General features: G+C 38.0%; 1 protein-coding gene across 1 annotated transcript in view; it reads left to right on the top strand.

Moving 5' to 3' along the window:
- Positions 1-27,673, top strand: part of LOC143247624 (uncharacterized) — a 78,110-nt gene that overhangs the window by 28,857 nt on the left and 21,580 nt on the right. Inside the window, exon 2 of the mRNA XM_076495965.1 lies at positions 22,841-24,200. Within this exon, the coding sequence (XP_076352080.1) occupies positions 22,846-24,200 (1,355 nt within the window). The 5' untranslated portion in view covers positions 22,841-22,845. The remainder of the gene's footprint in view (positions 1-22,840; positions 24,201-27,673) is intronic.

Below are 27,673 nucleotides of genomic sequence, written 5' to 3'. Positions count from 1 at the left end.
AAGACACGCAATAATAGACCCTGAATTAATAAATAGTTGATTTGAAAGACAGATAACGTTAGATCCTGAGCAAAGTAACTGAACCATAGTTACTGAGCCTTATTGACAAGTGGCACTAATCCCTAATCTAAACCATTAAACAACAACTGGCTTGACCTTAAAGGCAGACATCAACAAAACAACAGGTAACTAGAATTAAAAAACAGGTAATGCTGTGTGTGTTTGTTTTCTTGTAGCAAAGCCACATCAGGCTATTTGCTGAGTCCACCGAGGGAAATCGAACCCCTGATTTTAGCGTTATAAGTCCGTAGAATTACCGCTGTTCCAGCAGGGGACAACAGATAATACTAGAGCCTAAAATAAACAACAGTTAATTAGACCTTAAACAGAAGGGTGTGTATTGTTGTCGTTTAAGTGTAAAGCTTCCCAGTTGGCCTTTGCACACTCGTTTCACCGCGGGGAATCGAACCCCAAATTTTAGCATTGTAAGTCCTTTAATTTACCGCTGACTCAACAAGTGACAAAGTGTATGCTTTTGTTTGTTTTTGAATTTCGCACAAAGCTACCCGAGGGCTATCTGTACTAGCCGTCCCTAATTTAGCAGTGTAAGACTAGAAGGAAGGCAGCTAGTCATCACCACCCACCGCCAACTCTTGGGCTACTCTTTTATCAACGAATAGTGGGATTGACCGTAATATTATAACGCGAACCCGCGACCCTCAGATTAGGAGTCGCACGCCTTAACGCGCTTGGCCATGCCGGGCTCAAGTGTATGCGAGACCCGAACATTGTAATTTTCAGAGATTCACACGGTATGGTCTCCAGTAAATGTAGCATTTATCGTCTTCAAGTGAATCAAAGGTCGATACACAGTGTATCACAGCCTTAATGTAATTAAAGTTATTCTCCTACATATGGAAGGTAATAGCAGAACTAGTTTTACTTTGAACATTTTCTTTTAAAGCAGTAAAAACAACAAAAAGAATAATAGCATTTTTTATTAATTTTCCATAAGTAAAAAAAAACAAATCACTGGATATGAAACAGCGAAAAGACTTAATTCAGTTTTTATTTTAAATTATTTCTCGTGTTCTTATCAGACAGATAACCAAACAGGCATTTATTCCAAGGGGAGGAGCGACCGGGAGATGGCGCTTAAATGCAATCTATGACTAACAATCTTAACAGTATTTTTTGTTTATTTTTGAGCCCTGAGCTGCAAAATAGGATATCCGCGCTGTGCACCTTTCGGTTATCGAACCACAAATTTAAGTTATTAGTTGACAAAACACGTGTAAAAATAAAAATGGTTTGATGTCACAAAATAAAAGTGCAATATAAATAAAGAACCGTATATTACTGGTGCAAAATAATAATATGAAAAGACATTTTGACTTGTATTCCGTGTTCACCTGTTATAAGCTCTGAACTTCGTATACGCATTTAATGACGTGATGGGATTGTTAAGGTAGCAGGTCAAGCCTCGTGGTTTCATTTTAATGGTGTTCTAATTTTTTTTGTCACCAATGGTCGCTGCAAGGGTTTCCTACGTTGTCGCTATATCTTTATGTACGTCTTGGAAATAGTCAATAGACAAGTTACCAATGTCAATGACAGAAGGAAAAACAAACATACCGCAACCATGAATCTAATCCACTGTTCAATATGGTTCACTCCATTCCAGATTTACTAACGACCATTGACGTAAGCAAAGTTTTGGGGTTTGATTGGAGGAGTTACGAAAAGAGGGAAGGAAACAAACTAGTTCAACGTATCAGGTACATAAAGTGTGGTGACGCAAGTAATGAGAAATAGTGTTTGCTTTTCCACTAAAATTATTCCGTATTTTCAAACCTGTTCAGAACACGATAAAAATAAGTTGGAAGGCAGATGAAGTTTGTTTGTTTTTAAGATTTTCATACAAGAAGTGGGGATAACATCAACAAATCTGAATTTTTATATTAGCTAATTCTACACTAATGTCTGAACCAGAGTAGGGTGAGAAGAACATAAAAAGATCAGGTTTAACTAATTTTCTATATTGGTTCCACACTAATGTCAGGCCCGGCATGGCCAGGTGGGTTAAGGCGTTCGACTCGTAATCTGAGGATCGCGGGTTCGAATCCCTGTCCCACCAAATATGTTCGCCCTTTCAGCCGTGGGGGCGTTATAATGTGACGGTCAATCCCACTATTAGTTGGTAAAAGAGTAGTCCAAGAGTTGGCAGTGGGTGGTGATGACTAGCTGCCTTCCCTTTAGTCTTACATTGCTAAATTAGGGACGGCTAGCGCAGATGGCCCTCAAGTAGCTTTGTACGAAATTCAAAAACAAACAAACAAACACTAATGTCTGTACCAGAGATGGATGGGAAGAACATAAAAAGATCAGGTTTGACTAATTTTCTACATTTGTACCAAAGATGCGTCGGGAGAACATAAATCATGTGTAATTAATTTTCTATACTGGACACACCTGTACCAGAAATGGGTGGGAATAACATAAATTATGTTAAATTAATTTTCTATATTGGTCATACATTGATTTAAGTTGATTTGTATAACTTCAGGTGTAAAGTGGGTAACAGTTTCAAAAACACGAGTGCAGTTATCAACCTGACCGGTTGGATCGAGACCATGGGCTCGTGAGGTTTCCTCTCCAGCTTCTTAGGGAGTCCTACAATAGTTAACAACAGTGGCTAACCTCATGTAAGTTTGCCCCACTTGCTCTATGAGGTCTATTTGCGATGTGTAATAAACACAGGGAAGATAATTTGAACATGAGAATATTTACCACTGCAAACGTTACGTAAAAAATTTAAATTGAAAATGTAGTTTGATCAGCGGATAAAACGAAGTCACGCCATACTAAAATAAAATAAAAATACTTTGTCTAAATTAATTTGTAAAGTTTAAAAATAAAATGTAAAAACATCGATTTTTTTTCTTTATTTAGGAGTTTTTATTAAACGTATCTTCTTCGACCGTCAGATCAACGTGACAAATTTATTAATTCAAGCTAACTCAGAAGTGCCAGTTAAACTACGATTTGTAAAGAAATGGACGCTTTTTGTTTGTTTGTTTGTCAAACGCAAAGCTACAAAATAGGCTATCTGTGCTGTACTCATCACGGGTATTGAAACTCAATTTTTGTCGTTGTGAGCTTTCAAACTTACTCGCTGAACCACCAGGGGGGAAACGAGAAATAATTCAGAAGCAGAGTTTTAATGCTGTTCTCTGTTGTCCACCTTTGCGAATATCAGATATAAGACGATTTTATTGGCTAAATGATCGCTTCGACCATTCTGATTTCTCCCCATCTGTATTACATATATCTTGGTTTTTTTTAAATATAATCTGTTATTTTCTGATCTGACGTTCAGTTGTGTTTCTATTCGGTTGTAATCACGTTTTGTTGTGAAGGGTATATCAGTTGTTCGCATTGTTTTGCTTACGTCTGTACGCGATTCTCCTTCCAACGAGGGTCAATGACCGATCACAGTTCGTTGGAACGTGCGGAGTTCTCAGCTGCTGCTTGTAGTAGCATCTCTCTATAGAGAGCATTCATTAGCGGTGTTATTTTATGGGTATTGTCTGACAGGCTTTATTGAGTTACTCTTATCAAATTAAGTAATAAACAAAAAACAACACGTAAACTTCAAAAGGTAATTGTGTCATGACGAACTTACAGCCTCCCCCCACAAATTCATCGAATAATCAGTATAATCCATCGACTCTTCTGCTGAGAAAACTGGTTATCCAAGAGCATGATCACACGGGTCGTTTTCCTATCAGTTTGTGTTCGTTGTGCAAAGACCTATTTGTATCATGTATCAGAACAGTTTTACTAAGTTTATAGTATTAACCTTTTAGCAGTACTGTCTTCAAAGGTAAGAGTTTTAAACTAGTAGAAATGTATACTCACAGACACGTCTAGCGTTCACGGATGTTTTATAACACAACGAAGAAGAGAAAATAATATCTCTCATCCAATTTATTTACATCTGAAACTGAACGAGAGAGAACAATATATTTTACGTCTGTATTATATCAAATTGTTACATGAACCTTCTGTTTATGGGACAGTATTTCTTTTAAGTTGCAGTATTCGAGTAATCAATTTCACTATTTGTACTTCAGTAAATCAAGCACCAGGAAGTCTAAATCGGACACAGTCTGGTGATTAGGGCGCTCGACTCTCTCTCACGCCAAACGTAAACGCAATTTTTACCGTGAGAGGCTTTAATGTTACGATCAATCACACAATTCGTTGGCAAAAAAGTAGCCTAAGAGTTGGCGGTGTGTGATGTTCACTGGCTGCCTTTCATCTAAGTATCACTGCTAAAGTATGGACATATAGCGCAGATAGCCCTCGTGTAGCTTTGCACAAAATTCAATCCAGGAGGTTTATCACGATCCGGTGTTCGATTCCCTGTGTTGGACAGAACGAAGCCTATTTACAAACTAAACACTTAGCACCCTTTATTCGAATATAACGAAGGAAATGAAGTTGTTGACCTTGGATGCTCGTACCAGCCCGCCAGGTACAAAATCAGACGAACATTTATATAGATATCTAACCACCGAGTTTTTAACACATCTTAATATATTGTCAACAGTATTATTATTCATATACAAACAATACGATATGATTCCGCTTCCCTCATTATATTACAGACGTCAGTTAAGCCTAGTGCGAAAGCCTTATCTCGGCCGTTAGGTCTGTGTTCCAACGGTTAACTCTTTTTTCTTGCACACCAATTCTCATTCGTTGACCCAGCTCTCAGGCGTGACGTCAAGCCCATTGCCCCAAAGCCTGCAGCACAACCGGTCCGGCAGGTCTGGTCGCGCACGACGGCACTTTACATAGTTTCCGTGTTTCTGCTCTTCCATTTCTACTGGCCTAATAAAAAGACGGTATCTTTCCGCAAGACAGAGCCTGATTGTATCTTTTTTTTCTTTCTGAGGAGTACATGAAATAGGCACGCACTGACCTGATTTTAGAAAGGCAAGCTCTCACTCGTTCACAGCGTGAAAGTTGTAACTCGTATTGATATCCGATTATTGTTCTCCCCCACTTCTGTGGCGCCCTCTGTTAGATTCATTCACGTCCTTGGCTGACAAAGAGCACCCGATATAACTACTGGAAGAGTTCAATGCCCTCGAGTAACAACTTTAGCCGTAAGGCTTAAATTTTCACCCTTTTAAAGGTTGGCAATTCGCGAAGGAAACCAACAAATGAAAACCTACAATAATTAAATTTGAAAATCAACATACATTTTATAAATATATGTTGATTATTACTGTTCGGTTATAAACGAAATTTAGAGGTTTGTTTACTCTTGATTTTTTACATATCACTAAAGCAATAATTTACTGATCAGGTAGGCCATATCACAAGACTAGTGACAAAATACAGCGCGAATGAGTTAGAGGACAACACTACCTGTACTGTTTCCATCTCTTCAGGTCATTGAACTTAATCTGATACGCAGAGTAACAGTGTAAGCGTCAGCAACTCGTAGATAGACTTGCGCACTGACTAGACCGGAGTAAGTTTGATTGAGGAGTTAACACCAACCTCTGTCGATTTAGTAGGCTTTGGACCGTTAAATAGGCTTAGCGAGGAAAACCTGAAGTATCGGTTTCGTTATATTATTTTCTTTTCTGTCAACTGATCGTGTGCTTTTATCACCAAGATCCAAACACTGGCAATGCTGGCATGAATATATAACCCCCGCTTTTTGCCCCTGTCTCGCAATGCACCCAATGTTCGCGCACTGCAGACTCGACAGCTGGCAGTCGCGTCGGTCATTGACCCTCTAAAACTTCCCATTTCTTCTGTTTATTAAACACGTACGTTTTACAATAGCGCAATTTGTAGGGTTAAAAAGAAAAACAAAACAGAGAGTAGGTTTTAATACAAGCTTTGAAAAAGAGTTAAAAGAACACACGCAAGTCTAAGGTAGATATCTTAAGCTGCTCCTGTGTGTGTGTGTTGTTGTTTTTTTTTGATAGTTTAAAGTTCACAAACTACAGTATTGTCACAAGAAGAGGTTGGATCACTGTTTTAATTTTTCAGCCTGTACCCATTGCTTTAATACAACCATCATTTATTTATAAAATGTTCACAAGAGTGATACTTAAGAAAACCAGAAATAATTTATCATGGCAAACTTCATCCGTGCGTACGTGTGTCAACAACAAGTTTATGTTGTACCGTGGTTGTGAAACAGATAAAAGTACATCCACCTTTATGAGTCAGAACCAATAGTGCACTGCTTAAAAACGCAACTATGAACAGTCATACAACGAAAAGACAACGTGCCTTGGGGCGTCGCATTTTTTAAATGCTCTGTTGAATGACAAGGGTTTCAGTAAACGTACAGAACAAATCGAAGTGAAGACGAAGATGAAGTCAGCCCTAATCGAGACTCTGCAGTAAATATCCGGAAGTTACTGTTGTACGGAGTGACTGAACTCTTCGGCCCAGTTTTGCGTAGAGAAAGGTTTACGTTGAATGGCACGAGGGACTGCAGTTTCCCGTGCCTAATCGATTTTTCTATCGTATGAAAGCTAATAAGAAAATAGTAATTGACTCCATTACATTAAAAAATACATTAAAAAAAAACGTAGAAGCTAAACTAAATTATTTTCTCGATGTAAAATAAAAGGAAACTAGCATAAAGTATGAATTTCAACTATCGCTCCATTATCTATTGTTTTATCTAACATAATTGAACAAAAGCGTCAAAGTTTCTTTGCCGTTATATTACCACATCTGATTTTGACCAATAAGATATAGGCCATTTGTTTTTACTTCTGACAGTCTAATCGATAAAAAAAATCATTTTAGAAGACGGGAGGAAAGGAGTAAAAGATTTTCGTCCGTCACACTTTTTGCCTTTACCATAAGAGGCGCTGTTTCGAATTTAGCTGCGACAAATTTAATAAAAAAGGCGGAGAGTGCGTGGATTTATAAAGTTCAGTTTTGGGTTCGATCCCTGTAATGGGCACAGATTTGTGCTTACAAACAAACAAAACCAATAAACATTTTTTATTGCATTTCGCGCAAAGCTTACTCGAGGGCTATCTGCGCTAGCCGTCCCTAATTTAGCAGTGTAAGACTAAAGGGAAGACAGCTAGTCATCATCACCCACTGCCAACTCTTGGGCTACTATTTTACCAACGAATAGTGGGATTGATCGTAACATCATAACACCCCCCACGGCTGAAAGGGTGAGCATATTTGGTGCGACGAGGATTCGAACTCGCGACCCTTAGATTACGAGTCGAACGCCTTGACCCACCTGGCCATGCCGGGCCACCAATAAACAATTAAAAATGAAAATTTGTCTATGCACGTGCGAAGAGTTTGTAGCACTAATCAAAGTATACATTCTCCTCCCTCCAACTGCGGAGTCCTATCGTAGCACGTTTGTTTGTGTCCCTTCCCAATAGCTTGTTAACATTTACGTACTTATAAAATGTATAGTGTATCTAAACGTACATCACACGAGGAGCACGTGTCATACACGTTTTTCTTGCCGAGTACCCGGCACAATTTTATAAAAGGGTTCCGGAAAGACAAATATTTATTATTTCAAATGATTTCGAAATAGACCACCAATAGAAGCTCCAAAGGAAATTCATTTATCTGTAAAACTATGATGAATTCAAAGAAGGACTTGTAATTCGAAAATTAACGTTCTATTTACAGACAAAACAAGTAATTATGTTTTTCAAAACAATTTTTATTTGATTTTTCATATTTTCTCTGAAAATCAAGCTAACAAAACACATTCTTAAAAATCAAAGCGTTACGCGATATTGAGATATACGATTATATTTAGTATAACTGTTTCATATTTAACAACAATGGCGTTTGACTTCAATTTGTTTTGTTGCTTAGCAACGTGTCGCTGTTAATATTGTAACACATAACGGTTTGGGTTCGTTATTCAAATATTTTCACTTTATGATGCCTTTAGTAGATTCTTATCCATGAAATTTTAAAACAAATTGTTTTTTAAACATGTTTGCATGTTTTATCTATTAGTAGATTATATGAATTATAAATATATTCGATAAAAAACACCTGCTACACCCAAAGTTAAACCTTGATCATGGATAAAATAACAGTTTGTTAATGTAAGCAGTAAATGAATGTAAACAAATGTAGACGATTTATGTTATAATTCGGTTATCAACCAGTGGGGAACCCTACCTTTCAGGAGCGGCGCGCCCAACTTCCCGTGGAGGCGCGAAAGTTTAAATAATACTGTAATAAATTAATTAAAAAAAAAGAGGACTTTGTTATTATATTTAATTTGTTTCAATCGCGCTTTTAAGTAGAGAACCAATCAGGAATAAGCTTAAATTTGGGGGGGAAGGGGTGCAGTTTGAGGTGAGACGTCAGTCAAAAAAAAAAAAAGATTGCTAGTTCCTGGTACATACAATTAACAGGAACCAGCTGGTGCGGATGAAGAGATTGGAGAACCGAAACTGATACAGTTTATCCACCCGAATTATGGACGCTAGCTAACAACTGTGGACTTTTTTTTTTTTTTACGCGGGAATAAATTTAGTTTGTATCGCATGAAATCGAGGAAAACACCGCATACTAGCTATTAAAGTGTAAAAACTTTACATTGAAAATTATCTGGGTATTCGATGTTACGAAATTATCTTTAAACTTAAGTATTTCGACTTATCAATGTAATATTTCTATTAATTGTCTTTGTTTTCAGAAGGTAGCACATTTCACAACCCCTTACGCTCCCCGCCAGTACAGCAGTAAGTCTACGGATTTACAACACTAAAGTTAGGGGTTCGATTCCCCTCGATGGGCTCAGCAGATTGGTCTTTGTTATAAGAAAAAACAACAACAGGCAAACAGTTCCTGAACCTTAAACTATCACTTAAGCCAGGCTTGACATGGCTAGGGGGTTAGAGAGCTTGACTCGTAATCTGAAGGTCGCGGGTTTGAATCTCCGTCCCACCAAACAACAGCAATAAAACCTTTAGTTTTATTACGAAAAACATTCCGTATTTCACTTGTAATTATCATAATTGGACCGGTGTTATTCAGTCTTAAGGATATAATATTTATATTCACATTCTCGAAGTTCAAACATCCATCCACAGCTCTCACGTCACTTACAAATTGAGCGTTATTACCTCTCAACTCCTTTTCTAAGGACGTGTCACATTCGCCAAAAGGTTCCTCTAATTACCAACGTGGTATTCTCCTGAACACACCGTGGTCACTTGACCCGTCCATATTACTGGTCTGCCAGTTCGTTTGAGTTTAATTGCAATAAAACGAATCATGTCAGCAATAAAGCCTTTGGTGCTAAAATTGAAGCCCCCTAAGGGCAAAGCGGTATGCTTATAAAGTTAGAAACCGGGTTTCAAAACCTGTGGTAGGAAGAGTACAGATAGCTTAATTACAAACACACAAACTACGATAATTAAGTAATATGATGCTGACAAAAGTCATAAGCCTAACTCCTATTTGTAATACCTTGAATGGAATTGACAGTTTGGTTCAAAATTGTTGTTCCAGTAATTTATCATATAAATAATGTCTCGTCGACCACTTCTTTCGCTAATGGTCCTTGTGAAAGCTTTTTGGAAATCAACATAACAAACACGTCATTTCAGAGAAGGTTTTATTGTGACTAGTACTACACAAACAGTTTGTTTTTGAATTTCGCGCAAAGCTACACGAGGGCTATCTGCGCTAGCACGTCCCTAATTTTGCAGTGTAAGACTAGAGGGAAGGCAGCTAGTCATCAACACCCACTACCAACTCTTAGGCTACTCTAACGAATAATGGGATTGACCGTAACATTATACACCCCCACGGCTGAAATGGCGAGCATGTTTGGTGTGACGGGGATTCGAACCTGCGACCTTCAGCTTACAAGTCGAATGCCTTAACTACCTGGCCATGTCGGGCCAAACGTGAAATAAGGAGATTCTTTATGGCACACAAAGTGAAGGTCTTTTCTCTCTGTACTCCGATGGGACATCTGTAAGTTTATGGGCTAAAATATTTGTAATGCAAGTGGAATAACAGTCGAATGCCCTAAGAACCTGGTCTTGCCAGACCAGACAAACGGAAACAGCACGTACTACAAAGCATTACTGTTCAGTTAACTCAAGCAGTAACGAGCTAATCCGTGTAGGATAGGTTACAACTTTACAAAATAAAATAACTATTAATCAAGATTATCCTTTATATTTTCACCAAAGCAGAAAACCAACTAATTACAGCATCTTCTAATTAATACTGATAAAATGTGGTCTCGATTTTAGATCACAAACATCGTGTGTGTCCCATCCAATAATTGTTTTGGCCGCGAGTGTTAAAGAACATATCAACGATGAGATGTTATTTAACCTAAATTTTGGGTCCGGCATGACCAGGTGGTTAAAGCACTGGACTCGTAATCTGAGGGTCGCGGATTCGAATCCTCGTCACACCAAAACATGCGCGACCTTTCAGCCGTGAGGGCGTTATAATGTTACGGTCAATCCCACTATTCGTTGGTAAAAGAGTAGCCCAAGAGTTGGCGGTGGTTGGTGATGACTAACTGCTTTTCCTCTAGTCTTACACTGCTAAATTAAAGATGGCTAATGCAGGTAGCCCTTGTGTAGCTTTGCACGAAATTCAAGACAAACAAACAAAACCGATTTTTGGGTTTCAAAGGTTTCAAACCAGGACAAATTTACTCGCTCAAGAGGTATAGGCTACTGGACTAGGCCAAGAGCTTAAAAAAAAGATTTTTTATCACATATACCATATTTGCATGTGCTGGAAGTTAGTATGACAAGCCTAAGGATGTTCATGAAACCACCGAAGCATACTTTCTTTTATGAATACAAAACTGCTTAAAGCTATATGTCAATTACATGTCGGTATTTTTATTTTTTATGGAAACTAGTTTGCATGATATTTGTATTAAAAATGTTTGGATATTGTTGTAAACTATATTTCTAATCTTGTAATTTGTTTGTTAGCTAGAGGGTATGGAACGCCTAAAACGTTCTCGCTTGGCGTGAAATTTTCTCGCACATTCGAAGCTGCATTATAAATACGACATAGTCCTGAAGCTTGTAGAGTTATTCGAATATATATTTTTTTCAAGATAGAAAGTTAAATCTGTAAGTTTATATAAGTAAAGTACGTATTTGGACTTGTGTTTCCTTTCGCGCTTAATGAGTTACTTTGTAAAAATAAAGTGATTTGTTTTACGTTGCCTAACGCCACTTGTAACGTAGGCCTACAGAAACTTACAACAGTGTAGAAGTTTTCAAGCTTGTAGAAACTTTAAAAAATACATTCATTTGTTATACTTTACGTGGATTGGACTTTGAATTATTTTCAATAGATAATTTAAAATACCTTATTTTCAATAGATAATTTAAAATACCTTATTTTCAATAGATAATTTAAAAGACCTCGTCAGCGAAAGAACAGCACATAACAGTATCATTACTGTTGATACTGGGAATAGCATAATGAGGAACAGTATACAACAATTTCATTACTGTTACTGTTTAATGTATTACTTTTTTCTAACCGTAGTTTTCCGACAAGCTCATTGTGTTTTATTTCCTTTTTCTAACCGTAGTTTTCCGACAAGCTCATTGTGTTTTATTTCCTTTTTCTAACCAACAATAAAACTTAGGTAGGTTACATATTATTCACACAGGATTTTGAAGTTTTTAAGCAAAAATACAAGTAAATGAAAAGGAAAAAAAAGCTCTAAAATACAGGATTACTTCTGTTATCGAATAAGATGGACGAAACTTTTAAAATTTGTTTCGAACGTCATGTTTAGTTGTCATATAATCTCGTTGCCAGAGACCCAGGTAGGATTAAGCATTTAGGCTTAGCTCTAACGAAGTTTTATAGCTTATTTTTTTAGCCCAGTGTGTAGTTTGAAAAATATTTGTGCATTATTTTTTAAACTATCATATAAGGATTTTCTTTGCACGTAATTTTCTAAACAGTGGGTAAGCCATGTAATAATAGTAAATATTAACTTCCAATCAGTTTTGCCTGTTAGATGAACTTTGTTAATGTTTATTCTTGTAGATGTCAGTATGTATTGTTTTTTCAGTTAAGTAATATTAATTCCAGTAATAATTATTTAGGGTACTGATAAGCTTATGCCGAGTAAGAAACATTATTTGTTCAGTACATGCTTGTTTGTTTTTGAATTTTGCGCAAAGTTACTCGAGGACTATTTGCGCTAGCCGTCCCTAATTTAGCAGTGCAAAACCAGATGGAAGGCAGCTAGTCATCACCATTCACCGCCAACTGTTGGGCTACTCTTTTAACAACGAATTGTGAGATTGACCGTCACATTATAACGTGTTTTTAAGGTACTTCTTATATTGTGATATAATCATGTGACCTTATATTTTCGAAAATTTACAATTTGCAGTAGTTAAGGAAATACTATAAAAGGTTGAGTATGGAAAGGTGTCGAAACAAGGTGGTGTTGGGGCTACTATAGTATCCCTACTTCTTCATATTTTAATTATATAGCAACTGTAAGTTTTAATAATATAATAATTTTCTGGGGGTCATGCTTTCAGACCCCTATATTGAGCTGCGTTTGGCAGCATGGGAGCTGTTTTTTTAACAGCTATTTATACTTGCGGCCCGCATGTCCAGGTGGGTTAAGGCGTTCGACTCGTAATCTGAGGGTCGCGGGTTCGAATCCCGATCGCACCAAACGTGCTCGCCCTTTCAGCCGTGGGGGCGTTATAATGTGACGGTTCCCACTATTCGTTGGTAAAAGAGTAGCCCAAGAGTTGGCGGTAAATGGTGATGACTAGTTGCCTTCCCTCTAGTCTTACACTGCTAAATTAGGGACGCAGATAGCCGTCGAGTAGCTTTGCGCGAAATTTAAAACAAACAAGCAAACACTTATACTTGCGATCTCTTATTGTAAAATTTGCGTGTCTAGCGAAGCACTTCTACTTTGTAACGTCTCCCTATACCATTGATATGTTATATTAAAACGATTTTGAATCGAAAATCAGCATGTTACGCGACAACGACGGCTGAAATGAAGTCGTGGTAGAACGCAGGTAGCCCCCCGCTAGTACAGTGGTATGTCTCCGGATTTACAACGCTAAAATCAGGGGTTCGATTCCCTTCGGTGGGCTGAGCAGATAGCCCTTTGTGGCTTTGCTATACGAAAAACACACACTCACACACAGAACGCGGGTACCGCAACTATATTTGATGCTGTTTGGGGTTAACGCAGGTAGTGTGATGATACTGAAAATTAATCGCTTTTGTGAAGGGAAAATAACAGCTCTTTCCGTTTTAAAATATTCATTCACTTAGATCGAGGATTTAGAATATCTAAGAATGAGCTTTCCCTTGCAATTAATGCTCTGAAAAACATAAGAATATGGATCAACTTGGGAGCCCAGGACCATCTGGATAGAGACCGACAAAAGGTCGTACACCAGCCGTAGTAAACAAATTTCAGCCTCTTATAAAAGATGAGAATCCAAAACCACAAATGTCAATTACAGAAGGCGTGCACGTGCCCCAGGAAACAGAAAAAACCCTGAAACAGGAACGCAAATCATTTGCACACATGTGGCTTCCACAACAATTCCTTCCAAGTTATGTGTGCAATTTTACATTGACCAAATCACTAGATTTATGAGCATATCGGATTGTTAAACTGGGACTGTGAAACCGTCGCCCTCGCATGCAAGATAGATTATCTAAACCCGATAGACAGGACTGGTGTGTTTGTGAAATGACAACTTTAACCTTGGGTCTTTCACAACAGAAAATACTTGAAGTCGAGTTCAGCTGTTAGTTTTTACACGAACTGTTTACGTCTTGGTAAAAATGTTAAAGTTTCTCATTTTGAGAGGTTCCAATGTGTAAATGTATACATTTAGTATACATGTAACATTAGCACCCAGGCGATTCAAAGTTCATAGCAGGGTTAAAGTCCCCCTCCCATATACGTGAAACGTGCAAATCGATTAAATACACGTTTTTGTTTTTGTCATAAATACAAATAAGCATGTCAATAAAATTATTCCTTTCATTTTGTTTATCAGAGATGAAAATAATTTTTGTCATCGGCTTACATGACACATACGAAATTAATGTATTTACACAGGGATTTTGCCATATTATTAAGTAGTACAATCCATTTACAGGGATTCGTATTACCGTTAATTACTTTATTCAGTGTATTTTGTAGAGTGTAAATACACGAACCCTAAACTATATTTCAAACCCTGTTCTGACTCCTAGAATAAATACAAATAAAACTAGCCTCCCATAATGTTACTCTCTAGATGGCAGCACATAATTAAAAAAAAATAAAATGTTGACAAAAAAGCTGTAACAAGTGACGATTTAAACTGTTTAATGGCAACTCTCCGATCCCTGAGATGTCAGGTCTTGCCACTGTGATGCGGTGGCGTTATTCTCTAAATGAGACGTGAGATCTGTATGGGAAAACAGATAACTTTACACATTTGCTGTCATGCTAAAATATGTGAAGGACAATTATTGTCAGAAATCGAGATTTATTGCTGCTCCTAACACCAGGAGAACTTGTCCATTGAGGTAAAGCTAATGAAATTGGAAAACACTTTTTTTCTCCCGGAATTCTAAAAGCACTGAGAACATCTCTCCCACACCTTCACTTCAATAAATGAAGAGAGCACCAGGGTAGGTTCTACTGTGACCTTTACTGAACTACTAAGTTCAAGGGATTAGGGATAGCATGAATAAGGAACATACTGGAAAATGCATTAGTTAGGCTTAGCAAAAGCTTCAATCCATGCAACGCAATAATCGATTCTGGCTGCTAACATCCAAACACTTGAAATGCGCTGAACTATTCAACTGAACGTAAATGTTCAAAGTATATTTATATTCTAATGCGGTTTAAAAGGTTACATTAATGATTTTCTGTATCAAAAGGATTGTAATTTGCATTACACATGTTTGCGTGTTTTGTGTCAATAATCCAATCACATTTCAATCAAATAAATGCCACCACGGAAATAAACATTTGGTAAATTAATGCTGTTTAGTGATATACTCGATGCATTAAAGAATTACCACAGCATTTTATAATTTATTTAATTATTTAATTTACTGTTGTTATATTGATGACGATCCATCCACACCATACAAAGTAGTTATATTATTATTTTTATACAGACACATGTCATTTAAGATGGCCGCCAGTCGGCCATTTTGATCGGGATCACTGACAAAATACGTAGAGTACACAAATCACTATGATGCACGGACCCATCAAATATAGATGACATACGTTTATGTGTTGTAAAGTTAAGATCCAAAAACAAAAATATTAGTAAAATCCAACGTGTTTGATAGTCGGCCATTTTAATCACCATTAACCACTTTTTGAGCTTCGGACCACACGTATCCTAACTGCGTATTCATCAATAATTATTTATGATAAATTTCACGATTATGTTTGAGTGAGAATAATTTTTCTTCTAATTAACAGCTCAACTAGTAAAAAGGAGTACACAAATTTACGCTTTGCGTGGAACAAACATTATAAGAGGTTTTTGTGATGTAGGTAAGGTCGGTTGTTCGTTTTTTGAATTTCGTGCAGGGCTATCTGTGCTAGCCGTTCCTAATTCAACAGTGTAAGACTAGGGGAAAAGTAGCTAGTCATCATCACTCACCGCCAACTATTGGGCTACTCTTTCACCAATAAATAGTGGGATTGACCATCACGTTATAAAGCCCATACGGCTGAAAGGACGAGCATGTTTGATGGAAGGGGGGTTCAAACCTGCGACCCTCAGATGACGATTAGAGCTTACGTTGGTAAGGACGGGTTCGTGTTTCGTGTTAGATTTAATCCTGTAGTTTTAACCTTGGCATTTCTTTGGAAGATCTCTCTTCATGAGAACAAGAACTGGCTGAAGTTATTCATTTGATGGCAACGTTATTGAGGCTATCTATCACCATACAAACTTTGAACTACTGACCACAGACAGCAGCACCTTACCACACACGCCAAGGAATTGACTGGCACACTTATAACACACCCACAGCTTAAACTGCGGAAAATATGTTGTGGTAACACAAGCTCGCCAGCCACTGAAATGCAGAGCTCTATCGTAGTGGCGGGAAATAATGTTCAGCTTTGGTTTTACGTGATCAGTTCGTTCACGTATCAAAATACGTTATGGGTCACTCACGTGCCTCTAAATACAAATTACCACATTACAAACTTCTGACTTCACGGCACTGTATAATGCATCCCAGTGGCACAGCGTTATGTCTGCAGAATTATAACGCTAGAAACCAAATTTCGATACCACTGGTGGGTACAGCACAGATAGCGAATTGTGTTGCTTTGTGCTTAACTACAAACAAACCAACACTGTATAATAAATAGTTACTGATAAATTATTATCTAGTTATCACTAAAATAATTCGAGTGCTAGCCATCTGTATGTGTAAGGGTATTATTTAACCCTCAAGTTGTGAGTTAATCGAACATTAAATAATTAATGGCTCTTTTAATCATCACAATATCCGACAAACAGTAAGAAGCAATAAAATATCCTTATAACCATGCAGTAGAACATTAGAACCGTACGTATCTTATGGGTATCGGCGGCTAACATTGCAGAGAAACCATTATTTCAAAAAAAATTGTGTCTGTTTGTTTGTTTTTGAATTTCGCACAAAGCTACTCGAGGGCTATCTGCGTTAGCCGTCCCTAATTTAGCAGTGTAAGACAGGGAAAACAGCTAGTCATCACCACCCACCGCCAACTCTTGGGTTACTCTTTTACAAACGAATAGTGGGACTGACCGTCACATTATAACGCCCCCACGGCTGAAAAAGCGAGCATGTTTTTTGTTGCGACCGGAATTCGAACCCGCGACCCTCGGATTACGAGTCTCACGCCTTAACACACTTGGCCATGCTGGGCCTAAATTTGTGTCAAAAAGTCTGTGAAAATCAATTTCATTTTGCAAACTAATAATAATAATAATTTAATCTTTCAAAAACGTTAGAATCCAGTCAGATGAAGACAGGAAACTGCGATGCAGAAGAAATAGATGCAGAAGACCGTCACATTATAACGCCCTCACGGCTGAAAGAGCGAGTATGTTTGGTGGGACGGAGATTCGAACCCAATTCCCTCAGTTTACGAGTCGAGCGCTTAACCACCTGGCCATGTGGGACCACGTTTCTGACCAAAGAGTATGAGTTGACCATTTCTCTTATAGCACACTCAAAGTGTGGATCTCCTCTGTCTCATAACAACACAAACCATGAACCCTTAAATGTATAGTCCAGATACCATAACTGTAAGACATGTTTGTTTTCTGAATTTCGCACAAAGCTACTTGAGGGTTATCTGCGCTAGCCGTCCCTAATTTAACAGTGTAAGACTAAAGGGAAGGAAGCTAGTCATCACCACCCACCGCCAGCTCTTGGGCTACTCTTTTACCAATGAATAGTGAGATTGGCCGTCACATTATACGGTTGAAAGGGCGAGCATGTTTAGTGCGACAGGGATTCGAACGTCTCAACCCAAATGTTAATTCCCATGCCGGGAATCGAAACCTGGCCTCCTGAGTGAGAGGCAGGTATCCTAGCCACTAGACACATGGGATATACTTTTAAAGTCTCAAATTATATCAGACGTCTTGAGAATAGATTTTTTATTTCAAATAGGTTTATCATCATCGTGAAACTCTTAGATCATTTAGTAATTTACACACTTGGATGTAATTGATCAGATCTTGAGCTATGAGATTCATAAGAAATAACTGTTTGCTTGTTTTGAATTTCGCGCAAAGGTACACAAGGGCAAACGCTAGCCGTCCCTATTTTAGCAGTGTAAGACCAGAGGGAAGGCAGCTAGTCATCACCACCCACCACCAACGCTTAAGCTACTGTTTCACCAACGAATAGTGGGATTGAACGTTACATATGACGTCCCCATGGTTGAAAGGGCGAGCAAATTTGGTGTGACAGGGATTTGAACCCGCGACCCTCGGATTACGAGTCGGACGCCCTAAACCCCTGGCTATGGTGGGCAAGAGTTTGGAATGCGATAACTATTTAATTAACACTTTAAAATCTAACTATAACTTGCATATTCAATAAGTAAAAACAAACAGAGACCAAAAATGACCTCCTAATTATAACCCTAACCACCTGGCCATGCCGGACCTGGGAATAACTGTAGAATATGTGTTCTTGTTGTTTCTACTAAGTGCACAGAGTGTTGTAGACGTGTTGATAAACTGTTATTGCAGTGAAAATCAACATGAAAAGGATTTTCATTGGTGCCAAAACAATCTTCTTCGGAATTTCACTTCGTGTTTGGAGCACGAGATCGAATCCTTAACTGTTTTCTTGTGAAAAACTGCAACCAAAATGTGGCGTTTTTCTTGCGTTCAACTCGCGATTTTAGGGTTAAAAAAAAAAAAAACGCTTTGAGGTTGCTATGGTATCAGTTGCAATGATAAATATAATGTTAATTTAAACGTAATGCAGACGCATCTATTATAATAACATTGCTTTTGTCTGTCCTGAAAATACGCACGCACCTACCTTACTATCTAAATGCGTCAGCACGCGCGTACTTAATTTCAATGGATATAAACAAAAGGCGGATGCAAATACACCTTAGTAGACATTTTGTACAGCAAAATACTTCAATGTCATCAAAGTTTTTAAAAGGGTGTAATATCAGGTCGTCGAATAACGTTATTTATTGATAGTATTAACTAGGATAAAGTTAAACCCTAACTAAAGTACAAATTTGTACAAAAGTTTAGTGTTAATTTAGTTCTTTATCGAAAACAGGGTCTCCCGCTAGGGCAGTGGTAAACCTTCGGATTTACACTGCTAAAATCCTGTCGAAAGACACAGCAGATAACCCGATGTGACTTGCTGTAAAAACACACAAACAGATCCGAATAAAAGCCGTACTTAACAAAGACTTAACTATAATGTTAGGCCTAAGATGAGTGGACTTATCGAATTTCGCTGTCTGTGATTAGATTTTATTTGTATTATTCTATAAATCCTATATTTAAAGAAGTATTGGTGCAATAATTATACTAAAGTAACTGCGAATATTTTGTTGGTTTATACAAATATCAAAGGTTTTGTATGTTTCTGCCACTGTATATATCTTATTACCTCCTCTGCTAATCTTCCATTATTTTGTAACAGAAGTGTGTGTTTTATTATAGCAAAGCTACATCGGGTTATCTGCTGAACCCACCGAGAAGATCGAACCCCCGATTTTAGCGTTGTAAATCCGTAGACTTACTGCTGTACTAGCGAGGGGCTGTTATATAATTAAAAGGGAAATTATTATACCTGTATTGTTATTGGCTTATAGAAAAAAAAAATTACATCTTTAAAATTGTACCCCGAAGAGTAAACATTAAGCTCACGGGATTGCAACACTAAAATCCAGGGTTCGATTCCATACGGAGAAAAGAACATTGTGTAGTTTCACACTAAAAAGAAACAATCAGGTAGTATTAAAAACTAACTGCCTTTACGGGAAATAAATTTCACCAGAAATCACACTGAGAACTGAAAGTTTGTTTACAGTGCAGAGTGTTTCGGAAACCGTATGCAGTAAAACCTGTCTAAGGCGGAATCACATGTGTGTGTGCGTGTGCGTTTTTCTTATAGCAAAGCTACTTCGAGCTATCTGTTGAGCCCACCGAGGGGAATCGAACCCCTGATTTTAGCGTTGTAAATCCTTAGACTTACCGCTGAACTAGCGGGCGTCGAATCGCACGGGACCGAGTAAAATTTCCGGCTTAGATTGTTTGTTTGTTTGTTTTTTGAATTTCGCACAAAGCTACTCGAGAACTGTCTGTACTAGCCGTCCCTAATTTAGCAGTGTAAGACTAGAGGAAAGGCAGCTAGTCATCACCACCCACCGCCAACTCTTGGGCTACTCTTTTACCAACGAATAGTGGGATTGACCGTCACATTATAACGCCCCCACGGATGATAGGGCGAGCATGTTTAGCGCGACGCGGGCGCGAACCCGCGACCCTCGGATTACGAGCCGCACGCCTTACACGCTTGGCCATGCCAGGCCTCCGGTTTAGACATAGTGAACATGCATTTCCTTAATTGTATATAATATTTGAGCGGAACGTTGTACTTGCTTGACTCAGGGGAAGTAAGAAGTTGTGAATAAAGTTATTATACTGTTTATGTTATATTTATTAGAATAAAAACAAAAAAACAGGCATTCAAAATGTACACAATTATACAAAATCTTAAAATTTATTTGAAGAAAATGTCCAATTTAAACTGTTTCGTTTTTTAATGGGCTTCTTCACGCGGTTAAAAAAGAACGCCAATTCTACGACCTTTTCATGAAGTTCATTTTTCTACTTCATTTTTGCATACAATTTGATAACGTTAATATAACGCAACACTTGTGATAAAGTATGAATCTCTATTTCCTCACTGTCTTTTCCATTTTGTTCATCTTCTGAATCTCTCACACTGTTACCATCTTGCAATTCTATTGTAGATTTTAAATCAATTTCATCAGTTCCTGTCAAACCATTCTTGTCAACGTTCACAAAACGTTCCACGTTTACAGAATCATCTGCATCAATCTTCTCAGTCAGAGTTTGGATTTCACTAGAATCATCATAACAACAACTTCTCCACAATCCCCGCCATTATCAAGAATAAATCCACAGTTTCCAAAGCACTTTACTACGCATTCCTTTTACACATTTGATTGGATGACTTAAAAAATGAAATTGCATCTAACACGTCAATTTTCATGGTCATTTTAGATGCTCTCTTACAGTTGTCCATGTTTACAATAACATACTGAAGCATCAGTTTTCTGTATTTTAATTTTATACACTGTATAATTCCATTATCTAGTGGCTGTAGAACTGATGTTGTACATGGAGGTAGAAAGACTGAACGAACATTTAAAAGTTGAACGTTTGGTTGACAAGTTGCATTATCCAACAAAAGTAGAATATTCATATTTTCTTGTTCCATTCTTCTGTTTAATTGTTAAAAAATTCCTCGAATATAACACGTGCCATCCACACTTTATTATTCACTTTCCATTCCATAGGAAGTTGATTCTTCCTTACATTTTTGAAACAGTACGGATTTTCACTTGTACCCATTACCCATGGTTTCTCTAGTTTTCCATCAGTAAATGTGACCAATCATTCTTTTCGAACAGCGACCTCCGGAATAATGACGGAAGAATAAAGAACAGACTATATATTTAACCAATACTTACTGTAACAAAATGTCCGAGAATTTATTATATTTAAAGAAATTATTAATTAAATAAGAAATTAATATTTAATCAAAACCCTTTTTTCCGCCTAACTCAGGTTCTAATCCTACTCCTACTTGTTGAGAGATGAGGTAGATGAAAAACAGTTTTCCGTCCGCGTTACGCAAGTTCCGCCAAAAAGAGGGCTTTTCCGGCTGAGACAGTTTTAGTAGCTTTACTATCAAGATAATCAAATATCAAAGCTGTGCTTCAGTACTATTAAGTCCCGTAGTACTCATCTGATAATAATTGAACTTATAACTTTTATGTGTATCTTTGTTGGAGATTGTGTGTGTGTTTTCATATAGTACAGCCACATCGGGCTATCTGATGAGTCCACCGAGGAATAGGGAAAATTGTGTTAGAAATTATATAGTAATAACAATAATACTGAACGTATATTAATCTGACTAGCGTACAACTGAAATGGGACTATAATTTCAGAACACGTTTCTGTTAAATAACGTATGCACATGTTTCAGTGGGAACACCTTCCAGAAATCCTGGTCATGTGATCCGTATTTTTAGTAAATTTTATATTTTGAGAAAAATTGTTATTTTGGGTGGAATTTGGGCAAAGCCACTCAAGGACTTTTTGCACTAACTGTCCCTAATCTTGAAATGATGAATTAGATGAAAGGCAGCTAGTCAATACCACCCACCGCCAAGTCGTGAAGGACAAATGATCGAATCGTGGGGTTCGATAGTCTATACAAGAATGTACTAACAGTCCCAAAGGACGTTGTGTAATTTTGCGGCAACGAGTCGCGAACCTGAGATGCCTGGCACGCTAAGCATTGGACTGTGCTCAGCCTTTAAGGAAATATAAATACTGTTATTGACAGAATAAAAAAAGAGAAAGAAAACCGAACCACACCAACGTTTTTATTATTCGATTCTATTTTATTATCTTACCCCCTAAATAATTTGAAGTAGCTTGATTTATTTGAAAGAAATTGAGAATTTAAGAAAACAACACTACCCTTCCATAATATTTCTCCCTAGATGGCAGCACATATTTTGTTCACAAAATTTTGACAATCAAGATTTTATGATTCTTTCTTTTGCCTTTCTTAAACAATATTTGTTTTATAAAATCTTGATACGATGGTTATAAAGATAGAGACTGGTAAGCCTAGTTATACTACACTCACCAGGTGACAGCACTGAGGCGAATGAATGCCCATACAGTGTGCAAAGGAAGAAAGCGACTTATGAATTGGTTCACAAAATGAAAGGTTTACCAGTGTGATGTAAGCTTCCCTTTCAAATGATTGTTAAAAACAAACAAACAAATTTGACCATTCGAGCCATCTTATACTTCGACTACTTGTGAGTGTCACGTGACCTTAAAGAAAACACTATGAACAGTTCATATAATTTTCTTTTCTGGATCCCAGACCTTAACTCGTGTTAGCAGAGTTTGCAATTACACTGATTTCTCTCTCTCTTTTTCTCCAGGAAGTATGTTTCCGCTTCTCCTGGAGAGGATGCATAAGATGAGCCTGTTTCACAACATCAAACTGAAGCGTCGAAAAGTTGACTCGAGATACAGTAGTGACGGTGAAACGAACCCTGATAACTCTTCACCTGACAGTGTACTCACTTTGGAACCTGTTCTGAAGGAAGAAGAGCTGGGTCACTTTGCAAGCGAGTTCCCCTTAGAATCGGGCGAAGGAGGGGAGGTATCTTTGATAACACAGTCTGAAGGTCCAAATAAGTCCCCAGATACAAATATGCTGGAGGAAGAGCTGGAATCCGCGAAAGGTTCTCCGACCCAAAGCGTCCAGTCACCCTCCCAACAGGCGGCTAGCTCAGAAAGAGAAATGTTAAGCAGTAGTTCACAAGACAACGTTTTCCACGATGGAAGCACGTGTACACAAGAGGGAGCTCCAGAAAGTGCTGAAATTCGATCGGAAAAACCCAAAACATCGTTAGAAGAGCAGGGATTGGACTTAAGCGCGCCAACCAGGCGTTTTATGGAAGTACTTCCCCACTTGAATCCTCATTTGTGGTCTCCTTCTAGTGCACAGGCCTACAAGCGTCATTTCAGTGCCCATGAGGAACGGCCCCACGTGAAGCAGCAAAATTTATCCTCGCTAAGAGGGGCATCGCATCAAACAATGCCATTAGTTATCAGTGATATTCCAACTTCTGGTCCTGGTGAAACGGTGATTTGGACAGATCCATCTCAGGAGCTGCAGTCACCTGAGCATACAAGCACAAGTTCTATAATAAGTAGTGATGTCCCTGTAGGTCGTCGACATAGCGTATCTAATATGGAAAGAATAGGACTTTTAGGTGGACCAGTTTCCTCGCGATCCCAACCTCTTTCCTGCTACACCACAACACCTACATCTCTAATAACTTCTAGTGCGCCAGCTATAGGACAATGTGGGATCAGTGCTGGTCCAATTAGTGGGTTATCTGCAATAGGAAGCTACCCTTCTTTCGCTCTTCAGTACGGGACAAATGTGCAAAGGATACCATCCGCAGCATCATCAACTACCACTTCCAGAGTAGAGGTATTGCCTCAGTTTCGGAGTCGGAGCAGTAGTTTGGTGAGCACCAGTCTTGTATCCTGGTCAGAAAAACTGCCACAACCAGGACCATCTTCTCCCACCCAGTTACCAGACACTCAGGCATTAAATCTCAGTGTATCAGGGAACGGGCGAAAAGAGGAGTCAACTGTCATGGCGGCGACACCGTCCACATCTCGGGGTCCTGAAGTCGAGAAGGAAGAAACAGAGCAGCCAATGGTGTGTATGATTTGTGAGGACAAAGCCACAGGTCTTCACTATGGTATCATAACCTGTGAAGGGTAAGTTTTGTGTGTAGGATAATAAACCATGAGGGACATGATTTAAATGTATCATCATTGCTTTCTTATGTTAACCCAGGTATTGAATATAAAAATGTTTCTTACATTGCTTTTAAATCATGAATGTCATTATGTGCATCCTTTCTAAAGATGTCTTAAGTCTTTCATGGGATTCTGAAAAACAACATATATACCTCAGGATATTCTTTTTAACGAGTGAATAGTTGATATTACTTGATGTTGGAAGCCCAGCATGGCCAGGTGGCTAGGCGATTGACTCGCAACCTGAGGATCGCGGGTTCGAATCCCCCTCCCACCATAGATGCTCGTCCTTTCAACAGTGGGGGCGTTATAATGTTACAGTCTATCTCCCTATTCGTTAGTAAAAGAGTAGACAAAAAGTTGGAGGTGGGTGGTAGTGACTAGCTGCCTTACTTCTAGTCTATCACTGCTAAATTAAGGACGGCTAGAGCAGATAGCCCTCGTGTATTTTGAGCGAATTTCAAACCAAACCTAATTAATATTGTACTACTAAAGAAAATGTAAATTTTCGAAGTTTATGCGTTTGAGGGCTAATATCAAATTTCATCTCCTTATGGGTCAGAAGTGGCCTAAAAGTTAGCGTGACTGTTTTATGAACCCGAGAATTGGTGGTTTGCGACTAGTTTCCTTAAAAATGCCTTTCATTCTTTAGAACCGTGGGTGCGCTTGAAAAATAATGGTCAAATCTCATTATTTGCTCATATAAGAGAAGCCCAAGAACTGGCGGTGGGTGCTGTTGACTAGCTCTTCTCTCTAAATTATCAGTTAATAATGAAGAAAACTTGGCATAAAAGACCTTTGCAACATTTTGAACAAATAATCTCCTCGTGAAACAAAAACGTAAATATTAGAAGAGATGACATAACTGCTAACTTGAATACAAAGTTTAATAAATGTAAACGATCACTAATATTCTCATTGCGCATGGTCATAACAAAGTCGAAACCTGTTTTGTTAAAACAAAATTGTGTTTTTTTCACAAATATGCTGTTTGAAGGTAAGCGAACTTTGCAACTGACTTTGCACTTGAATAAAGACGGTTTTCAATTAAACATTGAAAGTCCGAATGACCTTGACCTCGTTATCGGGATCTCGTAAACCGTGTAAATGTACGTTTTTATAAAGCCGAGATTCAAGTTTGTACGATTTTTGGAATGACCATCAGACGCTTATTAAACAAAATAATCCGTCTGATTGCTGTTGTTTTGTTTACAGCATAGCCAATAAGGGTATCTGCTTCTTTCCTTAATTTTGAACTGACAACTAGAAAGAAGACAACTGACCGACAGTACCCACCGCCAACTCTTGGGCTATTCTTTTACCAAAAAATGTAATGGGATTTACCCTAACATTATAACATCCCTTGGCTGAAATAAACAGCATGCTGGGTACAGGGTTTCATTCACATAACCCGAAGACTCCCAGCCGAGCGTTCTAATCACCAGGATACGTTAATTAATTTCATATGTTTTGTCAGTGTTTATAGTTTTGTAAGCCTTGAGGCTGTATGCGATAAAATGTTTGAAAATATACAACACATATACAACATAATGGGCTATAAAAACCTGGTCAGCGATCCTTAAGTTACAACTAACCAGAGAAAAGACAACCAGTTGGCATCATCTGCCTCATATACCAAATACCAGGATTGGTTGACTATCACCTTTATTACACGCCCACGGAGAAAAGTGCGAACATCTTCAGTGACAACTCGACGGCTTGAACATTAAACATTTTCAACCCGCAGACCACCAAGATATCTATTACCCATGTCCGACCCACAGGATAAAGAATAGGCTACAGTTCATAAAGGTACTTTACATACAAAGAATGTTTTTGCATAAATAAGTCGCACTAAAAGATATATATCACAGTTTCTCTCGGCTAATTTATCTTTTATCTTTACTAGATTTAGCAAGGGTTTAATTTACAAGATTCGAATCTCAGTTTTGTGCTTCAACTTTTTAAAGACTTTTCACTGACTTTCCAGACAGTTTCTCCAAGTAATAACCCAACACAATTTTTTTTTATTAATAACCATAACCCGTAACACAGATTATTAAAGATAATGTATGCGACATAATCAAGTTGTCGTTGGAGCCCAAGGTGAAGTTGAAATACCAATACGTTTTTGAAGCCCTCTTTATTTCATATAACTGCGCCCTACTTCACAACTGAATGGAGGTGGCTAGTTGTTTTTGCATTCCACGAACCAGTCTTTACTAATGAACATCATAATGACCGAAAGACAGATTGTTAGAGCCAGATTTTTTTTTCTCCCTTGAAATGGATTAGAGGCGTTGGTAATTTCAGGGGATGGTAAAGGCCGAGTTGGGTTGTATGTATTAAGGTAAAAGTATTTACGAACATCTTACCATATACATAACTTTCGTAATAAACTGTTAACACCGGAAAATTATGACATAGCTAGATCTAGTTGGAAAACCTTGGAATGTGAGCGACATGTGACTAGCTAACCACTGCAGTGTGTCAAGTTGCCCCCAGTGGCTCAGCGGTATGTCTGCGGACTTGCACACTAAAAATCGGGTTTCGATACCCGTGGTGGGCAGAGCACAGATAGCTCATTGTGTAGCTTTGGGCTTAATTCTAAACAAATAAACAAATCTTCATAATATTGCCTTATGTACACGGTTGATCTTCCCCATGGCCTTAAAATATGCATACAAATAATTCGATACGTTGAAGTACAGTACCTATTTAAGGCCAGATTTAATCTTTGTTAAAACGTTTCAAAAAACTTAGAATGAGGTTTGTAGGTATATTGATACAAAAAACAAACATAATTATGGTACTTAAAGTAAACTGTTACGAGTTAATCGTGTGGCCATCTTGCATCAGGTCAAATGGCACAGTCATGATGACTCGCAACTCAACAAGTGTCAACAAACATAGTAGCTCAATCCTCAGAAAAATAAACATAAGATTGACAGTTTATTACCCCCATACGATGGTGCTATATTAGGTAACAAGTTAAGGTAGAGTCAGCTTTAGGAAGTCATAAATATCGGGATTCGATCCATGTTTTGGACCAGCATTGATCACTTTCTCGCTATCAAGAATTGTTGGCTTGTTTACACTGTTAGTGAACCCAAGGTAATAACCTTTGTTACGTTCTTGTATCACTCTCAGTATGTTAACCACTGTCCGCAGTTTTAATTAATATACCATTTTTTGTACCAATCTAATATTAACTCGTATAATTTCACTAGATCCACTTATGTATGATTGAATCATTAGTCCGTGTCCATAATACAGTACCGCTTAGCAGTTACACACACACGTATAGCTAAAACTACGTTTGTGTCCAGAATTCAGTTAGCTTCATACTGTTTGGCCTGTGAGATCCTATTTATGACGTTCAGATGTAGGAGGTACTTAGGACTAGGCTCATCATGTGTTATGTAACTCTC

The sequence above is a fragment of the Tachypleus tridentatus genome, chromosome 3 (genome assembly GCF_004210375.1).
Source record: "Tachypleus tridentatus isolate NWPU-2018 chromosome 3, ASM421037v1, whole genome shotgun sequence".
Taxonomy (NCBI): Eukaryota; Metazoa; Arthropoda; class Merostomata; order Xiphosura; family Limulidae; genus Tachypleus; species Tachypleus tridentatus.
The sequence above is the reverse complement of the archived record's forward strand: the minus strand, read 5'-3'. Positions and strand labels throughout refer to the sequence as shown.